Raw genomic sequence first — 23,124 nt, 5'->3', positions numbered from 1 at the left:
CAGCGTCGTCACCTTTTCCCTAAACTTGTATCATAAAAGTTTATTGAGAAAATCTCAACCGGTAACTACAATAATTCTGGGGTCTATCCTAAACATTTCGAAAAACTCTAGAGCGAGAAAAATCTCGTCGATCGCTTCAAAGAAAACTCGTCTACATCATGCCGCCCATGCCACCCATGCCGCCCATTCCTCCCATACCGCCGCCCGGAGGCATGGATGGGCCATCATCCGGCTTGTCCGCAATCATGGATTCCGATGTTGTGAGCAAGCCAGCAACGGATGCAGCATCAACGATGCCAGTACGGGTCACCTTAGTTGGATCAATGATACCGGCTTCGACTAAATCACGGTACTCCCCTATGGAAGCATCAAATCCCCATGTCACTGCAACATCAGGCTTAATAAGTTCGCCGCAGACGACGGCACCTTCTTCTCCGGCGTTGGAAACGATAGTAGCGAGCGGGGCCTTGAGGGCTCGCTTGATGATTTCAACACCAATCTTTTGGTCCATGTTGATCGCTTCTTTTTCAGCAACTTCGTCCAATTTCGTTGAGCAGTAAAGCAAGGCTTTCCCACCTCCCGGTACAATACCTTCTTCGACAGCAGCCCGAGTTGCGTTCAAGGCGTCAACGACACGGTCTTTCTTTTCCTGAACTTCGACTTCCGAAGCACCTCCGACCTGAATCACGGCGACTCCTCCTGACAACTTCGCGAGACGTTCTTGCAGCTTTTCACGTTCGTAGTCCGACTTGGTAGTATCAATTCCGTTACGGATCAACTCGCATCGTTCCTGGATTGAAGCTTGCTCGCCAGCTCCATCCAACACAACAGTCTCGTTCTTGGTGACGGTCACCTTTTTGCATCGTCCCAAGTGGTGCGGCTGCGTTTCTTCCAACTTCATACCCATTTCTTCCGAAATAACGGTTCCTCCGGTCAAAATGGCCAGATCCTGCATCGTGGCCTTGCGGTTGTCGCCAAATCCAGGAGCCTTTACGGCACACACCTTAATGCCGGCACGAAGCTTGTTTACCACCAAAGTGGCAAGGGCCTCACTTTCAACATCTTCGGCAACAATCAACAAGGAGCTTTGGCTCTTAATCACAGATTCCAAAAGGGGCACAAGCTGTTGAAGATTACTGACTTTCTTTTCTACGAGCAGGATCATTGGATTTTCAAGCTCGCACGTCTGAGTTTTCGCGTCCGTAATAAAGTAAGGACTTATGAATCCTCGTTCGAACTTCATACCCTCGACCACATCCAGTACGTTCTCCAAAGTCTTTCCGTCTTGAACAGTAATGACGCCTTCTTTACCAACACGTTCCATGGCATCGGCAATCAAATCACCGATTTCACGGTCCGCGTTTGCCGAGATCGTTCCGACCTGTGAGACTTCCGCCTTGGACGAGATAGGGCGACTAATTTCTCCCAACGTCTTTACTACCGAGTTCACGGCAAGTTGGATTCCTCGTCGAAGATCCAACGGGTTGAGTCCAGCCGCCACAGCCTTGCAGCCCTCGGAATAGATCGCCCGGGCGAGGACTGTAGCCGTAGTCGTGCCGTCTCCAGCGATATCGTTCGTCTTGGAAGCAACCGACTTGATCAACTGCGCACCCATATCTTCAAACTTGTCTTCAAAATCAATGGATTTCGCGACCGTGACACCATCTTTGGTGATCTTGGGAGGGCCGTAAGGCTGAGCAATAATGGCGTTACGACCCTTGGGGCCAAGCGTCACCTACAGAAAAAGCGCGAGAAAGGTGTCAGCACATTGAATCGATCTCTTCATTTCCCTTCGCTAGAAATACTCAAGGGATGCTGTCGATGGTATGTTATAAAGGTAAGCGAACCACTGTGCCTGACAGTGAAGTCGGCCTCCTGAAAGACCTCGACGACGGCCTCGCGATTTTCAACGAACGCAATGGAAAAGATCCACAGGAGAAATCTCCAACAGATTAAACGATCCAACTCCGAATTCCTTGCGAAAATAAAGCAAATTTTATAAAATTAGGGAATCCGGCTTCTCACGTTTGGTCCTTACCTGGACGGCATCCGCCAACGTGTCCACGCCACGAAGCATGGCAGCGCGACCTTCGACGCCAAATTTGATTTGTTTGGCAAATCCTCGAACCGAAGTCAAGTTCGTTCGGCCAGTCAGCGAACGAGAAGCAGCTCTAGAGATGGAGGACGACAACATGATCGAAGACGGTTCAGCCGAAGCTTTGATGAATGAATGAATCAAAATCCAAAACGAAAAGAAGGGATGGAATCGAATTTGTGGTGGAATATAAAGACCAAGTCGCGGTTCTCCAATTGCTCTGTCCGCCCTCCACGTCACAGCCCAGGTGGAGCGGTACTAATAAGTCTCATATCCTGTGGAATACAAATTTTGAATTTGCGCATATTCTTGCTTGGTTTGCAATTTAAATATCGGACAATATCTCGTAGCTCGCGCTGTACCTGTAAGTGATGTCGTGTCGTGTCACATTAATGTGACTTGCGTCTCGAGAATCCGAAACGCTTTTCTCACAGTCAAACCGAAATCCATGTCTACTCGTAGAGCAAAGAAGCAACCTCTGCTTACATACCATACTTGGCCGCGATGAAGCTTTCATGGTTCTCGGTGACTATCCCAGAGTCGTCAAGGCAATCACTTCAGCGCCGTCTATCGTTAAATTCCGCAAACCACGGCATTGCCGGCTTAGTGATTAACTACCGTGAACGAAACCTTGTCAACAAAACCCCCGGCAGAAACAGCCACCTACCGCTCCAGTCGCGACATGTGTTTTACTCAAATCACCGTTCCTTCTCATCTCTTTCCAAAGAAGCTGCGACGAGCGCAGTAGATGCTCCCGTTTCCGCGCGCTGGTGGACGGTTCCACCAGCTAATGCTGTCCACCTTTCCATTGGTTCCGTCTACGTCTACAGCATGTGGACGCCAGGAATGACGCATTCGCTGGGAGTCGTCTCGGCCTCTGCCATGGATTGGTCCCACGCGCAAGTACTACCCGTATTCTCGGCGTCCGCAATCATGCTGGGCTTGACCACCGGGTTATTGGGCGAGTGGGTGGAAAAAGTGGGGCCACGGAAAGCGGGTGTTGTCGGCTCGGTGTTTTGGTCCGCCGCACTCGTCACGACGGCCGCGGGCGTACATTTCCATTCTATTGAAATGGTGTATGCGGGATGGGGTTTGATGGGAGGAATTGGTTGGGGACTTATGTATTTGGCACCCGTCACGACCGTGATGAAATGGTTTCCCGACCGGCGTGGATTGGCTACCGGAATTGCTCTCAGTGCGTTTGGAGCCGGGGCGGCAATTGCACCGATCATAATCCAGCCATTGATTGACAGCTTTGCGGTTATGCCAGACTACATTGGCCCACTTTCGGAGCTCTCGGACAGTCTTACTACCGATCAATATGTCACATTGATTACGCTAAAAGATGGAACCCAAGTCGTGGCGGAACAGTCGCTCATAGGCACACCAGGCACTCCCGTAGTTGTGGCCACCGATTTGGAAGTTTCCAAGCTTCCCAGCATCATCACCGGTCCCGGGGCGTATGTGCTCGGAACGGGTGATACCGGTGTCGCCAAGGCTATGGGAAGTTTGGGCTTATTTTATGGAGCACTGGGAATACTCGGTAGTCGTTTCATGTCACTACCCCATCCAGACTGGACGCCAACAAAGTCGAGTGAGGTCAGCAAGAGTACCTACTCAAGTAAATCTTCTTCTTCCGATACAGAAGCAGAGAAGAATGAAGCAGTCAATAGCAACAATATTGGTCTACCCATGGATTATGTTACGAAATCAACTCGACAATTTCCGCTTTTGTGGCTATCGGTTTTTGGCAACGCGACCGGTGGTTTAGCTTTGCTGACATCCAGCAAGCTAATGTTGACCGATATCTGGACCGGTGTGGCTCCCGATATTGTTACGGCTTCCTTCGCGACAGCATATGTATCCGCTCTGGGTATTGGGATGTCGGTTGGTCGTTTCGGTTGGAGTGCCTTATCGGACTACCTCGGTCGACGGAACACGTATGTTGTATTTGGACTTGGTATTCCTGTGATTACCCTGGCTCCATCTTTGACACATGCTGCGGTTCACATGGATAGCTCTGGATCCGTACTCCCACTCCTCGGTGCATTCTGTGGTGGTTCTATCCTCGCAATTACTTTCTATGGAGGCATATTTTCAGTATTGCCAGCCTACATTGCCGATTTATTTGGTCAAAAGCACGCCGGAGCCTTGCACGGAAAGCTTTTGACAGCGTGGGCGTGCAGTGCGGTGGCAGGCCCTATGGGCCTTGCCTACTTACGCGGTCAATCAGCCCAAGCCGCCACGCAAGAGCTGATTCAGCAAGTTGAAGACCCGACGTCGTTTCAGCAGGCTTTTGGTTGCAGTTTGGAGGATCCCATGGCATTGCAAACTTTGATTGATGCCAAAACAATTACGATTGCGCGCTTGATGGAACTAGTACCACCCGGGACCATCGACCCGACACCATTCTTGTACGACTCGAGTTGTTACGCAGCCGCCTCCCTCATGGGTATAAGTTTGCTCTCCAATCTTTTGATCAAGCCGTTGGATATTCCATGCACGCTTAAGGAATTGGAAATGCAGGGCATCAATACGAAGTAACTGCAGCGAACTCCTGATTTAATTTTGTATTTTTACATCGCTATGCTAACTTCCGTGAAAGTCTCTCTATGCGTTCGGATCCATCACATTCCCTTCTCGATCGTACAGTATTGGTTTTATCGCCTCGACGTCAACGTCCAACGTGGCGCCCAAAACTTTCAAAAAAGCATTGTGGCTCACGTATAGCTTCGGTAAACCATCATTAAGGGTTTCGGCTGGTGTTTTCGGGCTACCGTCTTCCAAAATTTCCAACGAAACCCCTTCGTCTTGTGCATCGATCTGATCACCGGTGACGAAATCAAAAGAAAACACCATCCGGGGTTCGCCGGTAGCAGATTGATCGTAGTTTAGCATGATACCGACCACATTCGGTCGGGGAGGCTTTTCCAGCAAGAGGCGAAAGAACTGACGGGCTTTGTCTGTCAGTTGCACCGCCGCTTTTCGAGGAATTATCTGCCCTCGTCTTTTCGTCGCCTTCTTACCCGATTTGGGATCAAAGGGAGAAGCCTGAAAAGCGGGTCTTGTTTGCGAGGCGTATGCGGCACTTTGCTGCGCAAAGAAGCATTGTGGCCTCGTTTCGGAAGTTCGTACGGGGGATAATAAAGTGAAATGGCGACACGGGATGATGCCGATTGCATTGATACTATTTGGACGTATCAGGGCTGTCGAAGATTTTGCATGCAATCCAAGGACCGTCTTTGCGGTGTGCAATCTCATGGGCTGGTGCTAAGATGGTAAATGAAGTGGGAATGTCTTGTGGATGAAGAATCGAAACAAACTAGTAGCACGATCAAAATGGAAGCAAGAAAGAGAACGTTGGAAAATCAAAGCGCGCGCTGGGAGGGCGAACTCTTGTCAAAAGCACAGCCAACACAAATGAAACCTTTTACATGAACAGTAAGCCGCATTGACCCCGTTCTGGTTGTGAATGATGCTTTGTACTTGTGCTAGTCTGATCAGCTGATCTGCTACTCCATCATCACATTCTTGACAATGGCTGCCATAAGTCTCGCAATTATCGGAAAGAACAACGAACCTCTTTTCATCAAAGAGTTTTTTGATGAGAGTAATCGCTGCTCGACCAATTTCCTCTACGAGGAAGAGCTTTTCGGCTTACCACCACCCAAGGATCGCCCGCCGCCAGCCTGTTCTCTGCGCCAGCAATTCATTCTGCATTCTGCTTTAGATCGTTTCGAACAACTGGCCGGACCATCTCCTGGCTATGCGTGGCGAACAATCAATGCTTCGGGGACTGATGCAATGTTTGTGGGACTGCTGTGTCCTGTTGACGACCTCCGAGTGTACGGTAAGAGTCATGACGTGTGGATTCCCGCCTCATTCAATTCAAACGGTTACTTGTTCTCTAACAACATCGACTGCTTTTCTGAAAAGGGTACATGACAACAACGCAAATAAAATTTATTTTGTGTGTCGAAGATGACGCACTCCCGGATGATCAACCAAGTGTCGACGAAATGATCAAACGCTTGCTTTTCAAAATCCACAGGCTTTACGTTGAGCAAACTCTGAACCCTTTCAGTTCCATGGGTGCTCCAATCTCGTCTCCTCGATTTGAATCGCAATTGAAATCCACGGTAACGGCATACAACCATGCCGTCGCCCGCTAAAGCATACGCCTCTGGGTCAGAAGCTGTATTGTTTAACTGTAAGTTGCGGAGACGATCGTTCTTCGATACTACCAGGACAAACACACGTATCCTATTTTTCGGTAGTCCGCCTCCCAACAGAAAAATGATGGTACACAAACGTATTGGGCAGCGATGAAATGTCTCTGTTACCCGTGCCCCTGAAATCGTCAGTATATGAGTATATGACAAGGTTGCGTAGCTACAAAGGTATCAAGAATGATGTGAGCCGTCATTATTGAGTACTGTATCCCACTAACTCAAACAAAATAGCCGGTATCATTAGGATTGCAAAAAGAGGATTGTTGCGAGCAAAATCAGCAGTACGAAAGTGGAACAGTGAACCACCAATAGATATTTCGGGCGAGTAAACGTAATCCACCCGATGCCATGTCCAAGTCGGGACCCAAATTGCATCCCCCGCGTTTGTTCTTGCTGAGTACGTCGGAACGTGCTCAAGTTTTGAAGCCCAAGAGGCGAAGAAAGCTCGTCCATCGGGAGCCGTTGATGGCTTCACGAGAAATGAAAACTCTGGTCGAATAAGAGTCCATTCTTTTGTACCTGAAAGCTGAACAGCTACATTCCCAATCGGCTCGCAGTGCAGAGGTGTGTAAGGTTGACCTTTATTGTAAAATCCTTCCGTTTTTTGGCCATTTGCAACAAACATTGGAACCGTTGTTAGAGCGGGGAATATACTGAATGGCCCCGATCCTTTGACGTAGTCTGGTTTGAAGAAATCTCCGAAAAGCTCGGTCACAATCTCCGTCGGCGCGACCTCCGAGATCAGATCTGGATAGGTTTGAACTATGAACTGAGTACCAATTTTGTGCGCGCCGCCGTTCGAAATGTTAGCAACAATAGCTCCAACGGAACCTTTGGAATCAGGAGACAGTGAATTTTTAATGCGGGCATCTGAAAAATAAGGAATCTCCAGTGACTGATTAAGAAGACCAGACAATGAGAGACGGCGGTCTGGGTCGAGTAACTCCTCTTTTTTCCAGAGTCCTTGGAGAAGCAATGGTCTCGTTCTCCAATGTACCCCGTATGTTTTTTCTAAGAATCCCGCGAGATTGCTGCGATGCTTTTGCACATCAACTGTGGGAATGGTCTCGTTCCTTAGAATATTCCGTTATGTTGAACGTTCGATCCCAGTGGTCCCAAGCAGCCTTTTGTAGAATCCTCCGCGCGGTCGATGATGACGGTGTTAGCTGCGCAACGGCCCAGGCGACGTTGTACAAAAAAGAATGAGCAGATGACAATGTCGTCGCACCGGCAATACACGCGACACAGAGAATAGCTAAAAGTGTTATAATAATTTTGATTTCATTCATAGTCTAGTATTCGCGCGAGGAGGAGAGGACCAAGTTCGGAGTTGCTGATCACCAAACTCCGGGCCCGTACAATCGCCTTTCGTTGACGACAATACCTATCCTAGTCGCTGAGGTGTTGCCGGACCTGCCACTGAATTCGTCTTCCGATCGTATGATAGACCACAAAGCAGTCTGCTTCGGAGACGATTCACAGTCAACACGAGGGCAATCCAAGGAAAGGTTCCCAGCAATGGAAATGAAAAAGCAGCATGTGGGATTAGCTGACAGTTAGTCACTAGCTAGAGTATGATTTTACGACATCGATGGGATTTTTCAATTAAATGAAATTCATGATTTCTGATCGATATGTATGCAGGGCCACAGCAGTAACTAGTTGTACCGGCAACCGGATCCTCTGGCCACAAACCCAATTCGTGCAAGCATACTTTCACTAATCAGCACAGAACGGATACGAACACGGGATAGCCCGTCACCGACGTTGAGTCTGTACAAGTCATAGTACTTGTGCTTATCCCGTTGGAACGATGAAATCTTATGTTCTGCTCGGTTTTGTGCCATTGTCTGCCGTGGCCTTTTGCGTCGTCCCACACGTTTCGCGGACAAATATGATACTATCCTCTCGCCGGCAGAAAGACTCCCTGATTGCATTGCACATGGGCAAAGGCTTGAATAGCTTTCGCAATAAGCAGGCGGAATTAAAAAGAAAGATGGAAATTGCTAAGCAACAGAAGGAAATAGACGGCGAGGAAGTTCCGGTCATCGACGATGTAACTGAGAAAACTTCATTGACGGATATCGAGATTAAAGAGCAGAACGACCGACTACGATTTCAAGAGCTTCTGAAAAGGAGCGCGTCAAATGTTCTCAACGATTACAGTTCGGATGGATATTTGAGCAAGGATCAAGAGGAGGAAGAGATCGAGGCAGCACGTAAGTAATTGGCTCGGTGCATAGAAGCACACCATCAACTCTGATATTTTTCTGTCTCACCGAGAGCTTTTGATGACGGTGGGACACGTAGGAGCTGGTGTCGATCGCTTATTCGAAGGTGACCCAGCACCAGTGGACTGCTTTGAGGAGATAGTGAACATCAAGTCAGAGAACGCAATTGGGCGAACTGGCAAAGAACGTCTCGTCCCGTGGCTTCGGAAGAACCCTGATAGGCAACGAGACTATCTGATTGTACTGACGGATCCTCGACCAAAGTCCGATGAGCTTCGGGAGACGATAAACTCTCTTGTATCGACGTTGCCTTCCGATATTTTATCTCGAATGATTGTTATCAATGCGGACAGTCCGTCGGAAAACCGCCGTTGGCTCAAGAAGAGTGGCTTCGATGAAAAGATTGACGTGTACTCGGATGAAAAGCTAGAATGGATGAGAGCCTACACGGCACTTGGGGAAAAACGTTGGAGTATGACAATGTTTGTTATTGCTGAGGAACGCATCCAGAAGCTTGCGCGGGCTGTCGATCAATATGCTGCACCTAAGGTGTTTCGTAACGCAGTGAAAGTATTGAATGACTCAAGGCGGTAAGTGTTCATATCTAGAAAGTATAGAAAGTGGCACTGCCACCTGCAAGTCGATGGCTACGAAAGTTGCTTCGCTACATTACTATAGGCATATCCTGCTAAGTCTATCTAGCTCTCGTAAGCTCACCAGTCATGTACATACACACCACGCTTCTAAATCGAATGGAGGACTTACACAAGGGGCGGCGGATATTCGACCCAAATTGCGCGCGCGGAAAGTTACGTTCAATGTGGTACCCAACTTACACAGACGAAAGTAGGCACAACTTCGCTCTATGCATGTTTCGTCGGAATGAATGGGAATGTGATGTACAAACGAATACTTTCAATAACGAGTATCGTATTTCTTTACAGGTAGCTTTCACCGTGAAAAAGATTACTCCTCATCTTTCATGTCGCGGGAGTCCCTTACGAAAAACTGCCGACGACGTCGCGCGTTCCCCAAATGTGCATGAAGTGGGGCTATTATGTCGTCATCGAAGAAATTTTACGGGTTTTGCGTTATATATATTTGTCGTCGTCTAGGCCTGCTCTTTTGCTGATGTCATCATATTCGTCACACGTCATTCTCTTCGTCACTTCAAGTTATCGTTGGGACTGCATAGCTGGTGCTTTTGTTCGTGGGGGATCATTGCGACGGAACCAAATCCCACAGTCACGTACAATTCTATTCTCTGTTACATTCGAGACTATCCTATTGCTCTAATCAAAAATGTTAAGTGTTCGATCAACACTCGCTCCTGCTATCCGCCGAATCGCGACCCGTACATTCGCGGCGGGTGCCGACCTCAACAAAACGTTGTTGGAAACTGACCCGGAACTCAGTCAGTTGATCGAGCAGGAAAAGGCTCGTCAACGCAACAGTCTCGTGTTGATCGCCAGCGAGAATTTTACTTCGAAGGCGGTATTGGATGCTCTTGGCTCTGTCCTTTCTAATAAGTACAGTGAGGGATATCCAGGAGCCCGATACTACGGAGGTAACGAGAACATTGATCAAGTCGAGCTGCTCTGTCAAAAACGTGCTTTGGAGGCCTTTCATCTTGACCCCGCTGAATGGGGTGTCAACGTTCAGTCCCTCTCAGGTTCACCGGCAAACTTTCAGGTACGCTTTACGCCAGATAGTGTCACTCATTGGAGCACTCGTTGCGCGCTGTGCAGATTCTGCTTTCGTCGCCAGCTGCCTTCCAAAGGACTCGTAGAGTTTTTCGGGTTTACTCCTGCAATCGAGCTGTTTTTTTTTTTGCTCACTCGTTGTCTGCCTCTGTGGTATAGGTTTACACTGCGTTGCTCGAAACACATGCTCGCATATTAGCCTTGGACCTTCCGCATGGAGGCCATCTTTCTCATGGATACCAAACTGCCACGAAGAAGATTTCTATGGTGTCACGGTACTTTGAGTCAATGCCATACCGTCTCGATGAATCCACTGGAACCATTGACTACGATCAGATGGAAAAGAGTGCCGATCTCTTTCGTCCCAAGATGATTGTTGCTGGCGCTTCGGCATATTCTCGATTAATTGATTATGAACGCATTCGCAAGATCGCTGACGGTGTGGGTGCCTATGTCATGTCCGATATGGCGCACATTTCTGGGTTGGTCGCCGCGCAGGTCATTCCTTCCTGCTTCGAATATTCCGATGTGGTGACTACGACAACGCACAAGAGTTTGCGTGGACCACGGGGCGCCATGATTTTTTACCGCAAGGGCCAGAAAGGTACCGACAAGAAGGGGAACCCGATTATGTATGACTTGGAGGAGAAGATCAATTTTACCGTATTTCCTGGTTTGCAGGGCGGCCCTCATAACCACACGATCGGCGCGCTGGCTACATGCCTCAAACAAGCTGCCACCGCTGACTTTGTTGTCTACCAAAAGCAAGTATTGAAGAACTCGTCTCGCCTGGCCGAGGAACTCAACAAATTGGGATACACCTTGGTGAGTGGGGGAACAGATAATCACTTGGTCTTGATTGATGTTAAGTCTTCCGCTAAGATTGACGGAGCCCGTGTCGAGCGCATTTTGGAGCTGGCTTGTATTGCGACGAACAAAAACACCGTGCCGGGTGACACCTCGGCGTTGATGCCTGGCGGTATTCGAATGGGAACGCCAGCGTTGACGTCTCGTGGTTTCAAGGAAGATGACTTTACCAAGGTAGCCCACTTTTTTGACCGCGCTGTCAAGATTGCCGTCAAGCTTAAGAATACGGACCAGGGGGCAAAGCTCAAGGGATTTCGTGAGATGTGTGCCGTTGGTCCCTCGGTTGACGCTGATTTGGTTCAGCTTCGTCATGATGTTTCCGAATTTGCTTGCTTATTTCCCACAGTGGGATTCAATGAGGATGAGATGACATTTGAAGGCGAATACAATGTTGACTTTGTTGCTTAGGAAGGATTGTCCAAGCGGTGAAAACAATCCTGAGAGAGTTTCATAGTCTTTGAGTAATAGATCTCGTCTTGATTGGCTTTTAATGACGCTTTGTTTATAAAATAGCGTGGCTTTTAGTGTAACAAAACTATTCGTATAATTCCGTTCATGGTCTCAGCTCATGCCAAACGATGTTAAAATTCATTAGACCACAAATTGCTTGTCGAGGCGTCCGTTTACCCACCTTCTCGCGCACGTTTGGCCGTCCTTTGTTTTTGTAAGTTTACTTCCGCCTTCAGCGTTTTATAACGATATCGTGTTATTCGGAAGGGCAGACCTTTTATTGAGTCGCAAAGGTCAGGCAAGGGTATGTTTGGTTGCGGCTGTGGACCCTGCTCTCCAACTCCGTCAATTTCTGCAAGAGTGTTCTCTAGAGTTCTTTGTGTTTCTTGACTGATCGGGATCTTCGACTCTTGGTCCATCGTTGCGCCGGTTCGTATAGCTTCCTGTAGCTTCGTTCGGAGCATAGTCGGTGCTTCGACAAACCGGGCTCTACCCAGTAAGCCGTGCCCTCCTTTCGGCACAGCAGAACGCACAGGACTCGCCTCATGGCTGCCTACTACGAATTTGGCAGATTCTAGGAGGTTGGATGATGATGGCGACGTCGACGATAGCGTCACAGGCAACACTGGTTGCGCTTTTATTGCAGAATGAAATGCATAGGTCCCCGAACTCGCAATTGGCATTTTTGAGTTAGAAGATCTCGTCAATCCTGCCTGCGGAAGCGCTGGAGCTTGACCAGCAGCAATGGCGAAGTCGCTGCTCGAAGCCGACAGCGCAGCGGAGTTGTTTTTGTAACCCGAAGAAAAGGAAGAGATTTTGAGGTCCTCGTGCCGTGTATACTCGAGACAGTTGCTCTCGATGCCTTCCTTCAGATCTTTCAAACTCAACAACGTAACGCTTCGACCTCGGGCCTGAGAAACTTTGGAAAAACCAGGGTCCTTGCCCACAATTAACTTCAAGTTCGTCGATGGAGAAAGTGTAAATACTATCAGAACACTTTCAGAATTATCCTAGTTCAAAAGTGCCCAACTTACGTACCATATCCGTTTTTCCAGACACTGAACCTGTAACACGACCACCGAAAGATTCTACCATCTTCTTGACTTTCTCTTTGCCAAGTGTCAAGCCGCGGCCTCCGCCAACTTCCGGAAATACGCCCGTCAAAACAACCCGTTTCCCTTTCAAAGCGTCAGAGGCTACGCCGTTTTCCCCGGGGATTGGAACAATGAATGATTCCCGTGATGAAGGCCCGTCACGTGGAAAGACGGCCGCCTGACGTGCCGGTTGAGTTTGTTTGGCGACAGACATATCTAGCTCCTTAGATGAATTGATGTTCCTGCGCTGAGAAATCCGAGCCCAACTAGACCGATCCATGATATGCGTGACGAATTCCATCTGCCCTTCAACATTCATCTCATTTATTCCACTCAGAAGAACGTCATTCATTTGTAGAAGAGACTGAAGCACATTTTTCGTATTTAGAACCGAATCTTCGTCCTCACGAGAACTTGCAATACCAAGCCATATACGGCTCGGAACGCGCCAGCATTCCAAGTGATTCCATCGTGTGTATGTTCCCGTCTTCTCGTCAAGTGAACCTACACGAACCGAGCCACTGGCGATCAATTTATCATCCCCGCACTTCTTCCCAAGTTTTGTTGTTTGTGTACAGCGGCTACGATTGGACCGAGCTCGCTCTACGCGGTACAAGGGAAAATTCTCTTCTGCAGCTTCATGATAATACTCCCAAGATGGCGTCGGCATCTCACCAAAATCTCGAAAGACATCGTCGAAATTTTGGGCGGAAAAGGCCGATTCTGTGATAAAAGATGAGATAGCCTCCTTTTCGTAGATTCCACGCAGCACTTCAAAGGAAGTTTGCACATTTCGGAAGACTTCTGCGTCGCCGCCTTTGTCCGGATGGCACACAAGAATCTTTTTGAAATAGACGCGTTTGATGTTGACGAACTCTTGCTGTAACGAGTCGCAACTCGTCAAGTCGGTAGAGAGAACGCCGATGATCTTGAGGCATTGTAGGACAGTTTTCTTCATTCCTTAATGGGAAGCTTCGAATAGAGGCATTGAACTTGTGAAGAAGATGAGAAGTGACCTCCACAAGCATTTATGACGGAACACTTTGCGCCCCTCGTTACCATCGCAAACACGGCCATCGCACCTTTCTTCGGCGCAAATAGTAAAAAGCGTTGTTTCGGGACATTCTCGCTTGTTGTCTTACCTTCTTGCTGCCGATTCTATACTTGTAACTTGTTCAACACATAGTGCTCCTTATAAGCCTGTATGTGTCGAGATGTGGGTCGACATAAAAGTGTCCCGCTTTGCTTTCATCTCGGGTTTGGTTTGCTCCGGCCATTCAAGCGAATGTAAAAAGCCTTGGATCGGACAGGACACATGTTTTTTACGATCGAAGCTAGTTTCAGTATCTATCTAAATATGTCATAGCGACAAAAGTTAGCTGTTTTACTTATAACGGTAAAACCTGAACATCATGACGATGGATGCCTTTCCATAGGAGCGGAATAAGAATGAGCGTGAAAACAGTGTGTCTATAGCTCAAACTGATTGCAGAATACCAAAATCATATCATTATGATCCAAAAAAGTAATGCATGCTAATACGATATTATACTTCGTACAAGTGAGGGCAAACTTTTGATGCGCCCGAGAAAAATCAGATTTCAACTTCCTTGACGCCGACAAGAGTGGAAGGAGAGTCCCCCGCACAAGCTGGCTGTGGCGATGAAAATCAGAAATACAACGGCAACACCCGCACCAGCATAACAGCGCATTTTACGCCAGTACATCGTGCGTCGCAGATTGCGGGACGATGATTCAAATCGAAAGGCCTGTTGGTTCAATCGATCCGTCTTGTCCACTAGAAGCTCAATTTTCTCACCCCGTTCGAGAATCTTTTCAATATTTTCGACCATGTTACTTTTGACTTCGTCAATTTGGGATTTGACCATGCCGATATTATCGACAGAGGATTCCGCATCGGTGGAGTTGTAAAAGTTCATGCGCACTTCGAGCGTTTTCGAGAAGTCTTCATTGTACGCGAAAGCGTTGGCTGTGAGCGGTTCTTCGAGTCCATATTGTGCCACAAATCTCTGTTTGATGTCTTGTAAACATGCGTAGGGGATGCGGTGTTTATTCGGTTCGTCTGACATGCACAGGTAGCAAATACTGTTTTCTACCACGTAGTGAAAGAGAAATTCGTCGTAGGCGTAGCTCATCCGACCATCCTGAGACGGTATCTTGGATAGCAAAACTCGTGTCACTGTAGGGAAGTTGCCTGTTGCTATTTCAAAGAAGAAAGCTAGACTAAGAACCGGGCATATCCACAGTAATCAAACGACGAACGCAAGACTTATTTTTCAGGCGCGAATTCGGATCTGTTCTTCTTGAACTCACCTGAGGTCGCCGTATATTCAGCGAGCACGGTCTTTCCCACTGATACAAGCGCATACACGATGGTCATTTTCGAAGCGTAAAGGGAGAAAGGACAGGAAAAGAAGCACAGTTACGTCCGCTCGTGTTTTAGCAAACTCGTTTTTTGATTGCGGGTTTTGTCAACATGAACAATTAGTCCTTGTAGCCTGTGCGTTCTGAAGTAGGTCGTGAATGCGCCAGCGCGCTCAAGTTAGCCGCTGTGCCTATTGTTCCACATTCGTCGCATCTTTGACAGAAAAGGCATTCTTAAACTCCGGGTTTATGCTTGGATGCAAGACTGACCGTGACAAAAAGATGCCCAGCCCCTCTCCCGTGCACAGAGGGACAAGAACACCCGGATCTTTTCTCTCTCTCACCGTGAATTGTGGTTACGGGTGTACATGGTAAGCTGGAGAGGTAGATTTTGTCGTTCGACAGGCAGCCTCTTTCATTACGTCTTCGCAAAACAGATTGATCAGACTTGGCAATATTGTACTCTCCTTTTTGAATAAGCCGCGTTTGGTACAGTTTTACTCGTCTGTCTCTAGGCTGTATGATGCATCGAAAGATTGCGCTCGTCGCTGGTTTGTGGTTCTGTCTTTTGGGATCTTCGTGTCACGGGTTTGGCCTGTTAGGGGGTGCTGCTCATTCGCGAACAGTACGTTGGCCGCAGCAATGGGCCGTGTCTTCGCCTATAGGACCCCTGTTAGCACGCAGTAAAAAGTCTTCAAACGATAGCAATGATGATAACGAATTGGAAAACGAACGGCCAACTATGGACCCTGCTAAAAGAGCGGCACTTGATGGTGTTCTGAATCAAATTGAACGCAACTATGGGCGGGGCTCCATCGTCAAACTCGGTGACGCGGACAACATGAAAGTCGACACGATCGGATCGGGGTCATTGACTCTCGACGCTGCCCTGGGAGGGGGTTTTCCGAAAGGACGAGTAGTGGAAATCTACGGCCCGGAAAGTTCTGGTAAGACTACTCTGGCGTTACATGCGATTGCAGAATCTCAAAAGGTTGGCGGAACGGCAGCCTTTGTCGACGCTGAGCACGCGTTGGATCCCGCGTATGCTGCGAAACTTGGGGTGGATATTGACAATCTTCTCGTCAGTCAGCCAGATTCCGGTGAAATGGCCCTGGATGTCGTCGATCAGCTCGTGCGATCCGCTGCCGTCGACGTGATTGTGGTGGACTCAGTAGCGGCGCTTGTGCCGCGGGCCGAATTGGAAGGCGATATGTCAGACGCTCAGATTGGCCTCCAAGCCCGTCTAATGTCGAAGGCAATGCGTAAGATCACGGGGAGCTTGGCACTTAGTCAATGTACAGTAATCTTCTTGAACCAGCTGCGTTCCAAGGTCGGCGTTATCTACGGGAGTCCAGAAGTAACATCTGGAGGAAATGCTCTCAAGTTCTATGCAAGCGTACGCCTCGATACCCGGCGCAAGGAGATTCTACCGGAGAATTCTGGCATTCGTGTCAAGGTCAAAGTCGTAAAAAACAAAGTTGCGGCGCCATTTAAAATTGTTAATCTCGACCTTCTGTTTGGATCGGGAATCGACCAGATCGGATGTATGCTAGACGCGGCTATGGATCTTAATATAATTGAGCGACGGGGTAGCTGGTTTTCTTACAAGGGTCAGAATATGGCCCAAGGACGCATCAACGTGGTCGAAATGATAAAGTCAGACACAAAATTAATGGCGCAGCTGGAAACTGAGGTGCGACTGGCGCTTTCGGAAATGGGTAAGGACATCAAGCCAACCGCAGACACGGAGTCATTGGAAACGCTAGAAGACGTGAATACGGTACTAGAAGTTGACGAGCAGATATTTTTGGAATAGAAAAAAAGCTTTTGTATGAATCTCATGGCGATTATTGCCGCAGCCAACAAACAATGGCAACATTATTTATACAAAGACTTTCAGTTAATGCTACTCCAGAAAGTTGTCTCAGTTTCTAGGCAAAGTGCTGCTTCAGGAACTGTGGCCATGTTGACCAAGTAGCGCATGTTTAATCCATCCTTATGATCTTGTGTGTGGTTTAAAAAACTTTTCCGAGGAAAGCACCCTCTTTCGCCCAAGGTGAAAATGATTGGAAAGATTTCCAGATAAGCCAAGAACGTGTTAGGTTCACTCCATAATTTCCCAGTGTCGCCGATCTCGTCCCCCGCGCATCACACTGCCATTGCTGCATTCTAAGTAGCCACATGCGTCTGTAAATTACAGAGCACAATAAATTTTTGTGGTGACATAGAAGCAATTTCGCTCTGTCCCGGTATAGTGCAAGTATGTATCCAATACCTGTGAGTAGACTGTCTAATTGAGTTGTGCACGCTTGTCAGATAGGAAGGAGGCTTCCACGGCTACCGAGTTCTTCTGCATTGTCAACAACCGCTTCGGAGTTTCGGCAGAGTTGAGGCGAAACCGAAGCAGAAATTGCGAAGAGATACAACATTGGTGAGACGCGAAGGCCCCTAGCTGATCTGTTTACGAAAAAATTGGATGGCTTTTTTTCTAAAATTGAATCCATGAACATGTCTAGTAGTGGGAAGTCCCGTTCTGATCGGCGATCGATCAATGATTGCAGTATTGCGACAGAGCAAGAGAACCTAAAAGATTGTGTTGCTATTACAATCGGAACCCAGACCTCGCAAGAATTGAGTTAATTTTTCCAAGTCATGCTCATCGTATCAATGAAACAGCCACAACGAGAGAGATCTCTGTATGATTGCAACATGTTCTTTCCGTGAACAGCGAACTCTCCACTTCGAAGCACTTTGAGGTTGGCGTGCGTTCGTTACTTTGAAATGTAAACAGACAATGTCATTGTCAAGAATGATCGACAAAGTCAAAACTGAAACGGAGAAACCAGAAGTGAAATTCATTGCATTCTACAACTGTAGCGTACCGTATCAATGATGGAGATTCTGGTTTCTCCGAATGCCTGGCCAGTGAATAACGCGGATTTTCCAGCGTTTCTTGAGGAAGATATACCGACCGATAAGCAGTTTGGCGTTGTTCGGAAGACATCCTAAAAAGAGAAGTTCGAGATATTTTTCGATTTATGTTGGTCGCCAAAAACAAATTTTGTTAATAGTGAATTGCTTTGGGCTTCATTTTGATAAACGGAAGGTTTTAGCGAAGCCACATGTCTTCGAGCTTTTTTGCTCTGGTTAAGATTCTACACGATTTAGAGTTCATCGGTTGACCAGCTTCGGAAGCGAGTCATTATGACTCTATAATTTTCCTCTGTTTCTTGGCGGTCCATAAAAACCATACTTACGAAACTCACGGATTTTCTTGATTCTTCCGAATCACACAGCCACCGACGCCTCTTCATTCACCGTCAATACCGATTTTCCTGTGCACATAAACGGAAGGATTCGCTTGAGTTACTCCAAGACAATGGCAGCTGAAGAGTACTATACTAGAGATGTGGAAGATATACTGGTAGTTATGCGTCAACAGGAGATGACAACATATCGACGGCGGAATTATCTCTCTGGCAATGAGGGCTTCGCAACTCACGTAGTGGACGGGGCGTGGCGACAACGTATCGTGGAATGGATGTATGGAGTTGTGGACCACTGCTCACTCCGACGTGACTCAGTAGCAATCGCTGCTTACTACCTTGACACATGCGTCGAGAAAGGATTGGTTGAATCTCGTCAGGAATTTCAGCTCGCCGCTATGACTGCTCTCCAACTCGCAATCAAGCTATACGATTCAACTATGGTAAAGCTCGACAGTATGGTAAAACTCGGTCGAGGTTTGTTTACTGAACATGATGTTGTTAACATGGAGCGGAAAATAGTTAGTTCGCTCGAATGGCGCTTGCACCCGCCGACATCAATCTGTTTTCTGCGACAGTTTTTGCGGCTACTTCCGGCGAGTGTCGCCCCGCCTACACGGTATCTGATTGCCGAGGTCGCGCGATTCATTGCTGAGATTTCAGTATGTCTATGCAAGTTTATCAGTCTTCCTCCTTCGATGATTGCGTATGCCGGGATGTTGATTGCCATCGAGCGGATCGATGAGACAACTTTGACAGTAGACCTTCGGGATCAGATACATGGTGCCATGTCGAAGATCGCCGACCTTGATCACAAGTCGATCCTACTAATCGAGGTAGTGAGTATGCTCCATCAGTCATTAGAAAACAATGTCAGCTTGCGAGAACTCATGAACACAATCGGTGCTCAGTGCCAGGGTGGATACAGAAAGATTGATTCCAGCGAGTTTGGGCAGTTTCAGACAAGCGGTGCCCACTCCCCTCGGGACGTCCGCGAGGGGGTCTAGCTGTATCGATTCCACACAGACCCAACTTTCTGGAGTTTGCGACATTAAAAATTCGGAAGATTCTAACAGTCAGCGAAGTCAACTAATCTTGTACTTGTCATTCCTTGTTTCAAATGATACGAAAAATAAATTAAGATGATTCTCCTTGGACCGGGAATACAAATTGCTGTATAGTGATCTAATCTTGTAAAATTAAAACTTCGATTTTTGTGTGCCCGTGGTTGAGGAGTATGTATTCAAATGGGTAAGCAGGTCTGACTTTGTGCAGACCCTCGGTGGCATTGTTTTCACCTGTGTGCCTGTCTATAGCTGAGACTGTTAATACATGTACATTTTATAGTTGTTACTCCATCTAGACCGAATTTGATCCCGTTTGCCATTCCGTCTAATTGCAAATATTTTTGCTTACTGAGGCTAGAAATAAAATTGATGATTTGTCCCTATCGAGTCTTTTTTGGCAATGTAGTTTCAAAGAACTCTTGAATGAAGAATTGTATGCAAACATGTGTTCGTAATCAATCATCGACGAGACGCAGATCTACAACTCATCTTTCGCGAAGTACTGGTTCTCAAGAAAAACTTGATCAAATCCCGGTCCTGCCTCTAGCCGAACATCGGATCCTTTCAATTCGTTGTAACCACGTTCTTCGTTATGCCCAGTATGTATCCAGTCCCACTCTGCCACTGTGGCGTTATGTATCCGCAGCATTCCGTAGCCGTAAATAGTTGCGTCACGGACTTCCAGCCACGGTTCGGGCTCATCATTTTTAAAAGGTGCTTCGCAATTACGGCCACCAGCGCCAACCGTGACGTGCATAGGACCGTGAGGATGAAACGTCTCGTTTGACATTGTGGTTGTGCGCATGTAGGCATGAATGTGTCCGCTAAAGACCATATTTACCCTGTGCTCCACGAGTAACGGTTCGAGGTGCTGTCTTGCGGCAACAATTTGTAAATCTTTTTGATGCAATGAAAAGGTGTTGTAGATGGGGGTATGAATAACAGCAATCACCCATGGTGTGATACTCCTATCTACCGCTTCTAGCTCATCCACAATCCAATTGTATTGAATTGAATCGGGTTCCATTGACGAATAAGCACTGATCATGATCATTTTCGAGGCACCGTATGTAAAAGAGTAATATGCATTGCCCCATTCGTAAGGTAACGGATACGGAGGTGCATCCATATTCATCGCGCCGTGCGGACCGTCGTACAGCTCAAGTTGAGGAGGCTTTACTCGCGGCATTCGAAAGCGGTGTTCGTAGGCTTGAAAAATATCGTTCGCGACATCGTTCATGTCAATGTCGTGATTTCCAGGACAAATTTGTAGTGGAATGTGCTCAAAGAGAGGATAATCGTCAAGAAAGTCGAAAAAAGTATCCCAGCGGCGATGATCGTAGTTGGTGTACGCAATATCGCCTGCTAAAATTACTGCGTCCATTTCGTTGCGATTTCGCAGCAAGCGTGCCAGCGTTTCCTCAGAATGGGGAAATTGTCCGATATCTCCGATAATTGCCAAGCTCACAGGAAAGGATCCTGCTGGTGGAGCTGTTCGAAATGAGCGTATCTTATTGACCGGTGGACAATCACGCCATGAACCATCGTAAGGATCTAGCAACCTACGGCCTTCCTGGACGTATTCCTCGTCGGCAGCGTCTTCTTCGCTGTCCAATTCTTTCAGCTCTTTCTGCATTTCTTCTTTCGTAGGCTGCTTAAGAGTGTGCAAATTGTATTCTTCAAATTCCCCTCGACTTGCCTTCAAAATAGGTTTGTAGAAGTACATCGTATTTGGTTGCAATTCAAATAGTTCCACGTGATGGTAATGCGGAGAGTAGTACTTCCCGTCAAAGTTCGTCCACGTATCTTTATTTTGCTTGAGATTGTAGGACGTTGGTGGTGATTGTTCCAAGAACAACTCTTTCAAATCATGTGGTGATGTCCCAATGAGAACACCGGCCAGTGGGGCCTTGAACTTGCTTGCAAAGGTTGCGAACGAGACGGTCATGGATGTTTCGGGTTCGGTACCCACTGCAAGATGCACGTGTCGAATGTTCCCCTCACAATGCCTGGGAGCCACATTGACAGCTGCAACTATGTAGAAGGAAGAGAGAATGGCTGTTGCCACTCCAGTCCAACAAGAGGGTCGCCTCATAATTCTAGTCGTCTCAATACCAAAACCGTGAGAGATGAACGCGGTCTGCAACGTTTTGGGAAAATAATGAATTTCCGAATGGCGGCCTTTTTTGTGCGAGCGTTGAAAATACTGGTTCCCGCGATACCTGGTGTGACTCCGCGGATCATGCGGACCGGACAACACTCTCGATTTCTCTTTTACGAACGAAAACGAATCAATATATTTAACAAACGCTCACAGTCAGGGTGGGACTTCTCGTGGGTCTCTACTAGACGATGAATCTTGTGAAAAGACATCCATCGTAGTGGGAAACCTTAATCGGGTAGGTTTACCATGAATTGAATCTCACAGTGAGCCAACTTAATTCTTTGGTCTTCCAAGCAATAAATACATATTTAGGGAATTGACTCTACATAACGGAAAAGAGTAAAATTGATGAATTGCTTTGGCCTTTGAGTCCTAGAGTACGGACTCTATGAATCCTAAGATCGGAGTGATTGGCAGAAGTGGAAGCTTTTGATATATATACAAACTTTCGGCAAATTATAACTCACTACATACAGGAAACGTGGTACGAACTGTTTTTTCTGCCGTAATTATCCAACATCAGAAGGCAGAAAATGTAACATGGCCCGCCCAGTTACGACAACTTGTAGGCTTTTGTTTGGGATTTTTCGAATGAATCTTCCGTCCAATTCTGATTGGTTACCGTGGAATCCCGACCAGCTCATTGGATTGACATCATTCGCTCCCATTCCCTCCTAACCCCATGATTGAGAAAGACAACGCCAGCTGAATTCGCGTTCCATGCCCATGGCATTCACGCGGTTTCCGAAAGACTGGTCCGCGCTTCAGCCCTCACAAAATAACTTCAGGTAGGGCGAAAAAGTCAACCAACCCTTACCTGATCTGTTAGGGTCCGTGATGAGAAGCTCTCTCGTGCGAGCATGTTTGATGGCGACCCATCCGCTCATTTTGTGATCGTCTGGTGGCGGCGAACTAACTGCCATGTATCATAAAACGAGCTGCCGACCTTTTTAGATTCCAGGTTCACTCTGAACGAACTTTCCAGTATTCGATAAGATCAGATTTGGCACCGGAGTAACACAACACGCCTGACGCAACAATGGAAGCCTTCTTGTCGAAGCTTGATTCTGATCGCGCTCCGCGTCCGACAAGGATTGGCGAAGCGAAAGCAATCTCACTAATGCAAGCACTGCAGCGACTTTCGTCAGCTTTACAACAGTCTTTGCCTTTGATTCGTCATTCGCTGCATACCAGCGAAGCTCCAACTGCCCCCACACCGTCCCCTGACAAAGTCTCGGCGTCGTGGCTGTTATCACTTTGTGCAAAAATCCAGTCGGAGCTCACGCCAGCTCAACTTGCTTTGGCCGTTTTGGAAGCGGCCCAAAAGCCGGACGACGCATCCCAGCAAGCGGCACTGTTTGATGCATTGGGCATGACGGAAGAAGCGCTGGAAGTTTTGTTCGCTGTCACTCCTCACTTGTCTGAAATTCGTTCCAATGTTCGACCGTCACAACTAGCGGTCGAAAACACTGCCACGCCTCTTTTTGCTTTCGAGACGATGATTGACATTGAGGAAGAGCGTCGTCAGATATTGGTACAAGAAGCACTAGAGACGGCCCAGGTTGTCGCT

The 23,124-nt window shown here is 47.6% G+C and overlaps 12 protein-coding genes across 12 annotated transcripts; 6 read left to right on the top strand and 6 right to left on the bottom strand.

The window, feature by feature from the left end:
* Positions 1 to 48: 48 nt before the first annotated feature.
* CPN60_1 (mitochondria-targeted chaperonin) lies at positions 49 to 2,275 on the bottom strand. Its single transcript, XM_002176794.1, has 2 exons — positions 2,039 to 2,275; positions 49 to 1,735 (listed from the first exon to the last, which is right to left on the bottom strand). Exons 1-2 carry the CDS (start codon positions 2,192 to 2,194, stop codon positions 152 to 154), a joined length of 1,740 nt encoding a protein of 579 aa, XP_002176830.1. The 5' UTR covers positions 2,195 to 2,275; the 3' UTR covers positions 49 to 151.
* Positions 2,276 to 2,599: 324 nt separating this feature from the next.
* PHATRDRAFT_32095 (predicted protein) lies at positions 2,600 to 4,639 on the top strand (the record flags this gene model as incomplete). The annotated part of the gene is made up of 1 exon (XM_002177307.1): positions 2,600 to 4,639. One exon carries the CDS (start codon positions 2,600 to 2,602, stop codon positions 4,637 to 4,639), a length of 2,040 nt encoding a protein of 679 aa, XP_002177343.1.
* A 66-nt stretch (positions 4,640 to 4,705) lies between these two features.
* PHATRDRAFT_32094 (predicted protein) lies at positions 4,706 to 5,356 on the bottom strand (the record flags this gene model as incomplete). The annotated part of the gene is made up of 1 exon (XM_002176793.1): positions 4,706 to 5,356. The coding sequence occupies one exon, from the start codon at positions 5,354 to 5,356 to the stop codon at positions 4,706 to 4,708; it is 651 nt and encodes a 216-aa protein (XP_002176829.1).
* Positions 5,357 to 5,632: 276 nt separating this feature from the next.
* PHATRDRAFT_42972 (predicted protein) lies at positions 5,633 to 6,363 on the top strand (the record flags this gene model as incomplete). The annotated part of the gene is made up of 2 exons (XM_002177306.1): positions 5,633 to 5,945; positions 6,032 to 6,363. 2 exons carry the CDS (start codon positions 5,633 to 5,635, stop codon positions 6,265 to 6,267), a joined length of 549 nt encoding a protein of 182 aa, XP_002177342.1. The 3' UTR covers positions 6,268 to 6,363.
* A 157-nt stretch (positions 6,364 to 6,520) lies between these two features.
* Positions 6,521 to 7,808, bottom strand: PHATRDRAFT_42971 (predicted protein; the record flags this gene model as incomplete). The annotated part of the gene is made up of 2 exons (XM_002176792.1): positions 7,556 to 7,808; positions 6,521 to 7,380 (listed from the first exon to the last, which is right to left on the bottom strand). Exons 1-2 carry the CDS (start codon positions 7,614 to 7,616, stop codon positions 6,521 to 6,523), a joined length of 921 nt encoding a protein of 306 aa, XP_002176828.1. The 5' UTR covers positions 7,617 to 7,808.
* A 228-nt stretch (positions 7,809 to 8,036) lies between these two features.
* PHATRDRAFT_42970 (predicted protein) lies at positions 8,037 to 9,408 on the top strand (the record flags this gene model as incomplete). Its single annotated transcript, XM_002177305.1, has 3 exons — positions 8,037 to 8,546; positions 8,638 to 9,148; positions 9,261 to 9,408. The coding sequence occupies exons 1-3, from the start codon at positions 8,141 to 8,143 to the stop codon at positions 9,406 to 9,408; spliced, it is 1,065 nt and encodes a 354-aa protein (XP_002177341.1). The 5' UTR covers positions 8,037 to 8,140.
* Positions 9,409 to 9,792: 384 nt separating this feature from the next.
* Positions 9,793 to 11,619, top strand: SHMT2 (serine hydroxymethyltransferase). The gene is made up of 2 exons (XM_002177304.1): positions 9,793 to 10,250; positions 10,421 to 11,619. The coding sequence occupies exons 1-2, from the start codon at positions 9,861 to 9,863 to the stop codon at positions 11,534 to 11,536; spliced, it is 1,506 nt and encodes a 501-aa protein (XP_002177340.1). The 5' UTR covers positions 9,793 to 9,860; the 3' UTR covers positions 11,537 to 11,619.
* A 105-nt stretch (positions 11,620 to 11,724) lies between these two features.
* Positions 11,725 to 13,886, bottom strand: PHATRDRAFT_42968 (predicted protein). The gene is made up of 2 exons (XM_002176791.1): positions 12,613 to 13,886; positions 11,725 to 12,563 (listed from the first exon to the last, which is right to left on the bottom strand). Exons 1-2 carry the CDS (start codon positions 13,628 to 13,630, stop codon positions 11,752 to 11,754), a joined length of 1,830 nt encoding a protein of 609 aa, XP_002176827.1. The 5' UTR covers positions 13,631 to 13,886; the 3' UTR covers positions 11,725 to 11,751.
* Positions 13,887 to 14,184: 298 nt separating this feature from the next.
* SybA (predicted protein) lies at positions 14,185 to 15,146 on the bottom strand. The gene is made up of 2 exons (XM_002176790.1): positions 15,007 to 15,146; positions 14,185 to 14,887 (listed from the first exon to the last, which is right to left on the bottom strand). Exons 1-2 carry the CDS (start codon positions 15,071 to 15,073, stop codon positions 14,274 to 14,276), a joined length of 681 nt encoding a protein of 226 aa, XP_002176826.1. The 5' UTR covers positions 15,074 to 15,146; the 3' UTR covers positions 14,185 to 14,273.
* A 342-nt stretch (positions 15,147 to 15,488) lies between these two features.
* Positions 15,489 to 16,970, top strand: recA (chloroplast-targeted nuclear-encoded recombinase). Its single transcript, XM_002177303.1, has one exon. The coding sequence runs from the start codon at positions 15,578 to 15,580 to the stop codon at positions 16,871 to 16,873; it is 1,296 nt and encodes a 431-aa protein (XP_002177339.1). The 5' UTR covers positions 15,489 to 15,577; the 3' UTR covers positions 16,874 to 16,970.
* Positions 16,971 to 18,436: 1,466 nt separating this feature from the next.
* Positions 18,437 to 19,330, top strand: dsCYC5 (predicted protein; the record flags this gene model as incomplete). The annotated part of the gene is made up of 1 exon (XM_002177302.1): positions 18,437 to 19,330. The coding sequence occupies one exon, from the start codon at positions 18,437 to 18,439 to the stop codon at positions 19,328 to 19,330; it is 894 nt and encodes a 297-aa protein (XP_002177338.1).
* Positions 19,331 to 19,997: 667 nt separating this feature from the next.
* On the bottom strand, positions 19,998 to 20,891 carry PHATRDRAFT_2761 (predicted protein; the record flags this gene model as incomplete). The annotated part of the gene is made up of 1 exon (XM_002176789.1): positions 19,998 to 20,891. A coding segment is annotated over one exon (894 nt), but the record flags the coding sequence as incomplete, so codon positions are not given.
* Positions 20,892 to 23,124: the final 2,233 nt, after the last annotated feature.

This window comes from Phaeodactylum tricornutum, chromosome 1, assembly GCF_000150955.2.
Source record: "Phaeodactylum tricornutum CCAP 1055/1 chromosome 1, whole genome shotgun sequence".
NCBI lineage: Eukaryota > Bacillariophyta > Bacillariophyceae > Surirellales > Neidiaceae > Phaeodactylum > Phaeodactylum tricornutum.
This window is presented reverse-complemented; position numbering and strand designations above follow the sequence as displayed.

Bases quoted from the DNA above. Each gene is read 5' to 3' on its own strand.
- CPN60_1 (XM_002176794.1), bottom strand. From the start codon at position 2,194: ATGTTGTCGTCCTCCATCTCTAGAGCTGCTTCTCGTTCGCTGACTGGC. The intron at 1,736-2,038 runs GTAAGGACCAAA...CTTTTTCTGTAG, and splicing joins CGTTGGCGGATGCCGTCCAG to GTGACGCTTGGCCCCAAGGG.
- SHMT2 (XM_002177304.1), top strand. From the start codon at position 9,861: ATGTTAAGTGTTCGATCAACACTCGCTCCTGCTATCCGCCGAATCGCG. The intron at 10,251-10,420 runs GTACGCTTTACG...TCTGTGGTATAG, and splicing joins GTTCACCGGCAAACTTTCAG to GTTTACACTGCGTTGCTCGA.
- PHATRDRAFT_42968 (XM_002176791.1), bottom strand. From the start codon at position 13,630: ATGAAGAAAACTGTCCTACAATGCCTCAAGATCATCGGCGTTCTCTCT. The intron at 12,564-12,612 runs GTAAGTTGGGCA...GTGTTCTGATAG, and splicing joins TGGAAAAACGGATATGGTAC to TATTTACACTTTCTCCATCG.
- SybA (XM_002176790.1), bottom strand. From the start codon at position 15,073: ATGACCATCGTGTATGCGCTTGTATCAGTGGGAAAGACCGTGCTCGCT. The intron at 14,888-15,006 runs GTGAGTTCAAGA...AAATAGCAACAG, and splicing joins TGAATATACGGCGACCTCAG to GCAACTTCCCTACAGTGACA.
- recA (XM_002177303.1), top strand. From the start codon at position 15,578: ATGATGCATCGAAAGATTGCGCTCGTCGCTGGTTTGTGGTTCTGTCTT.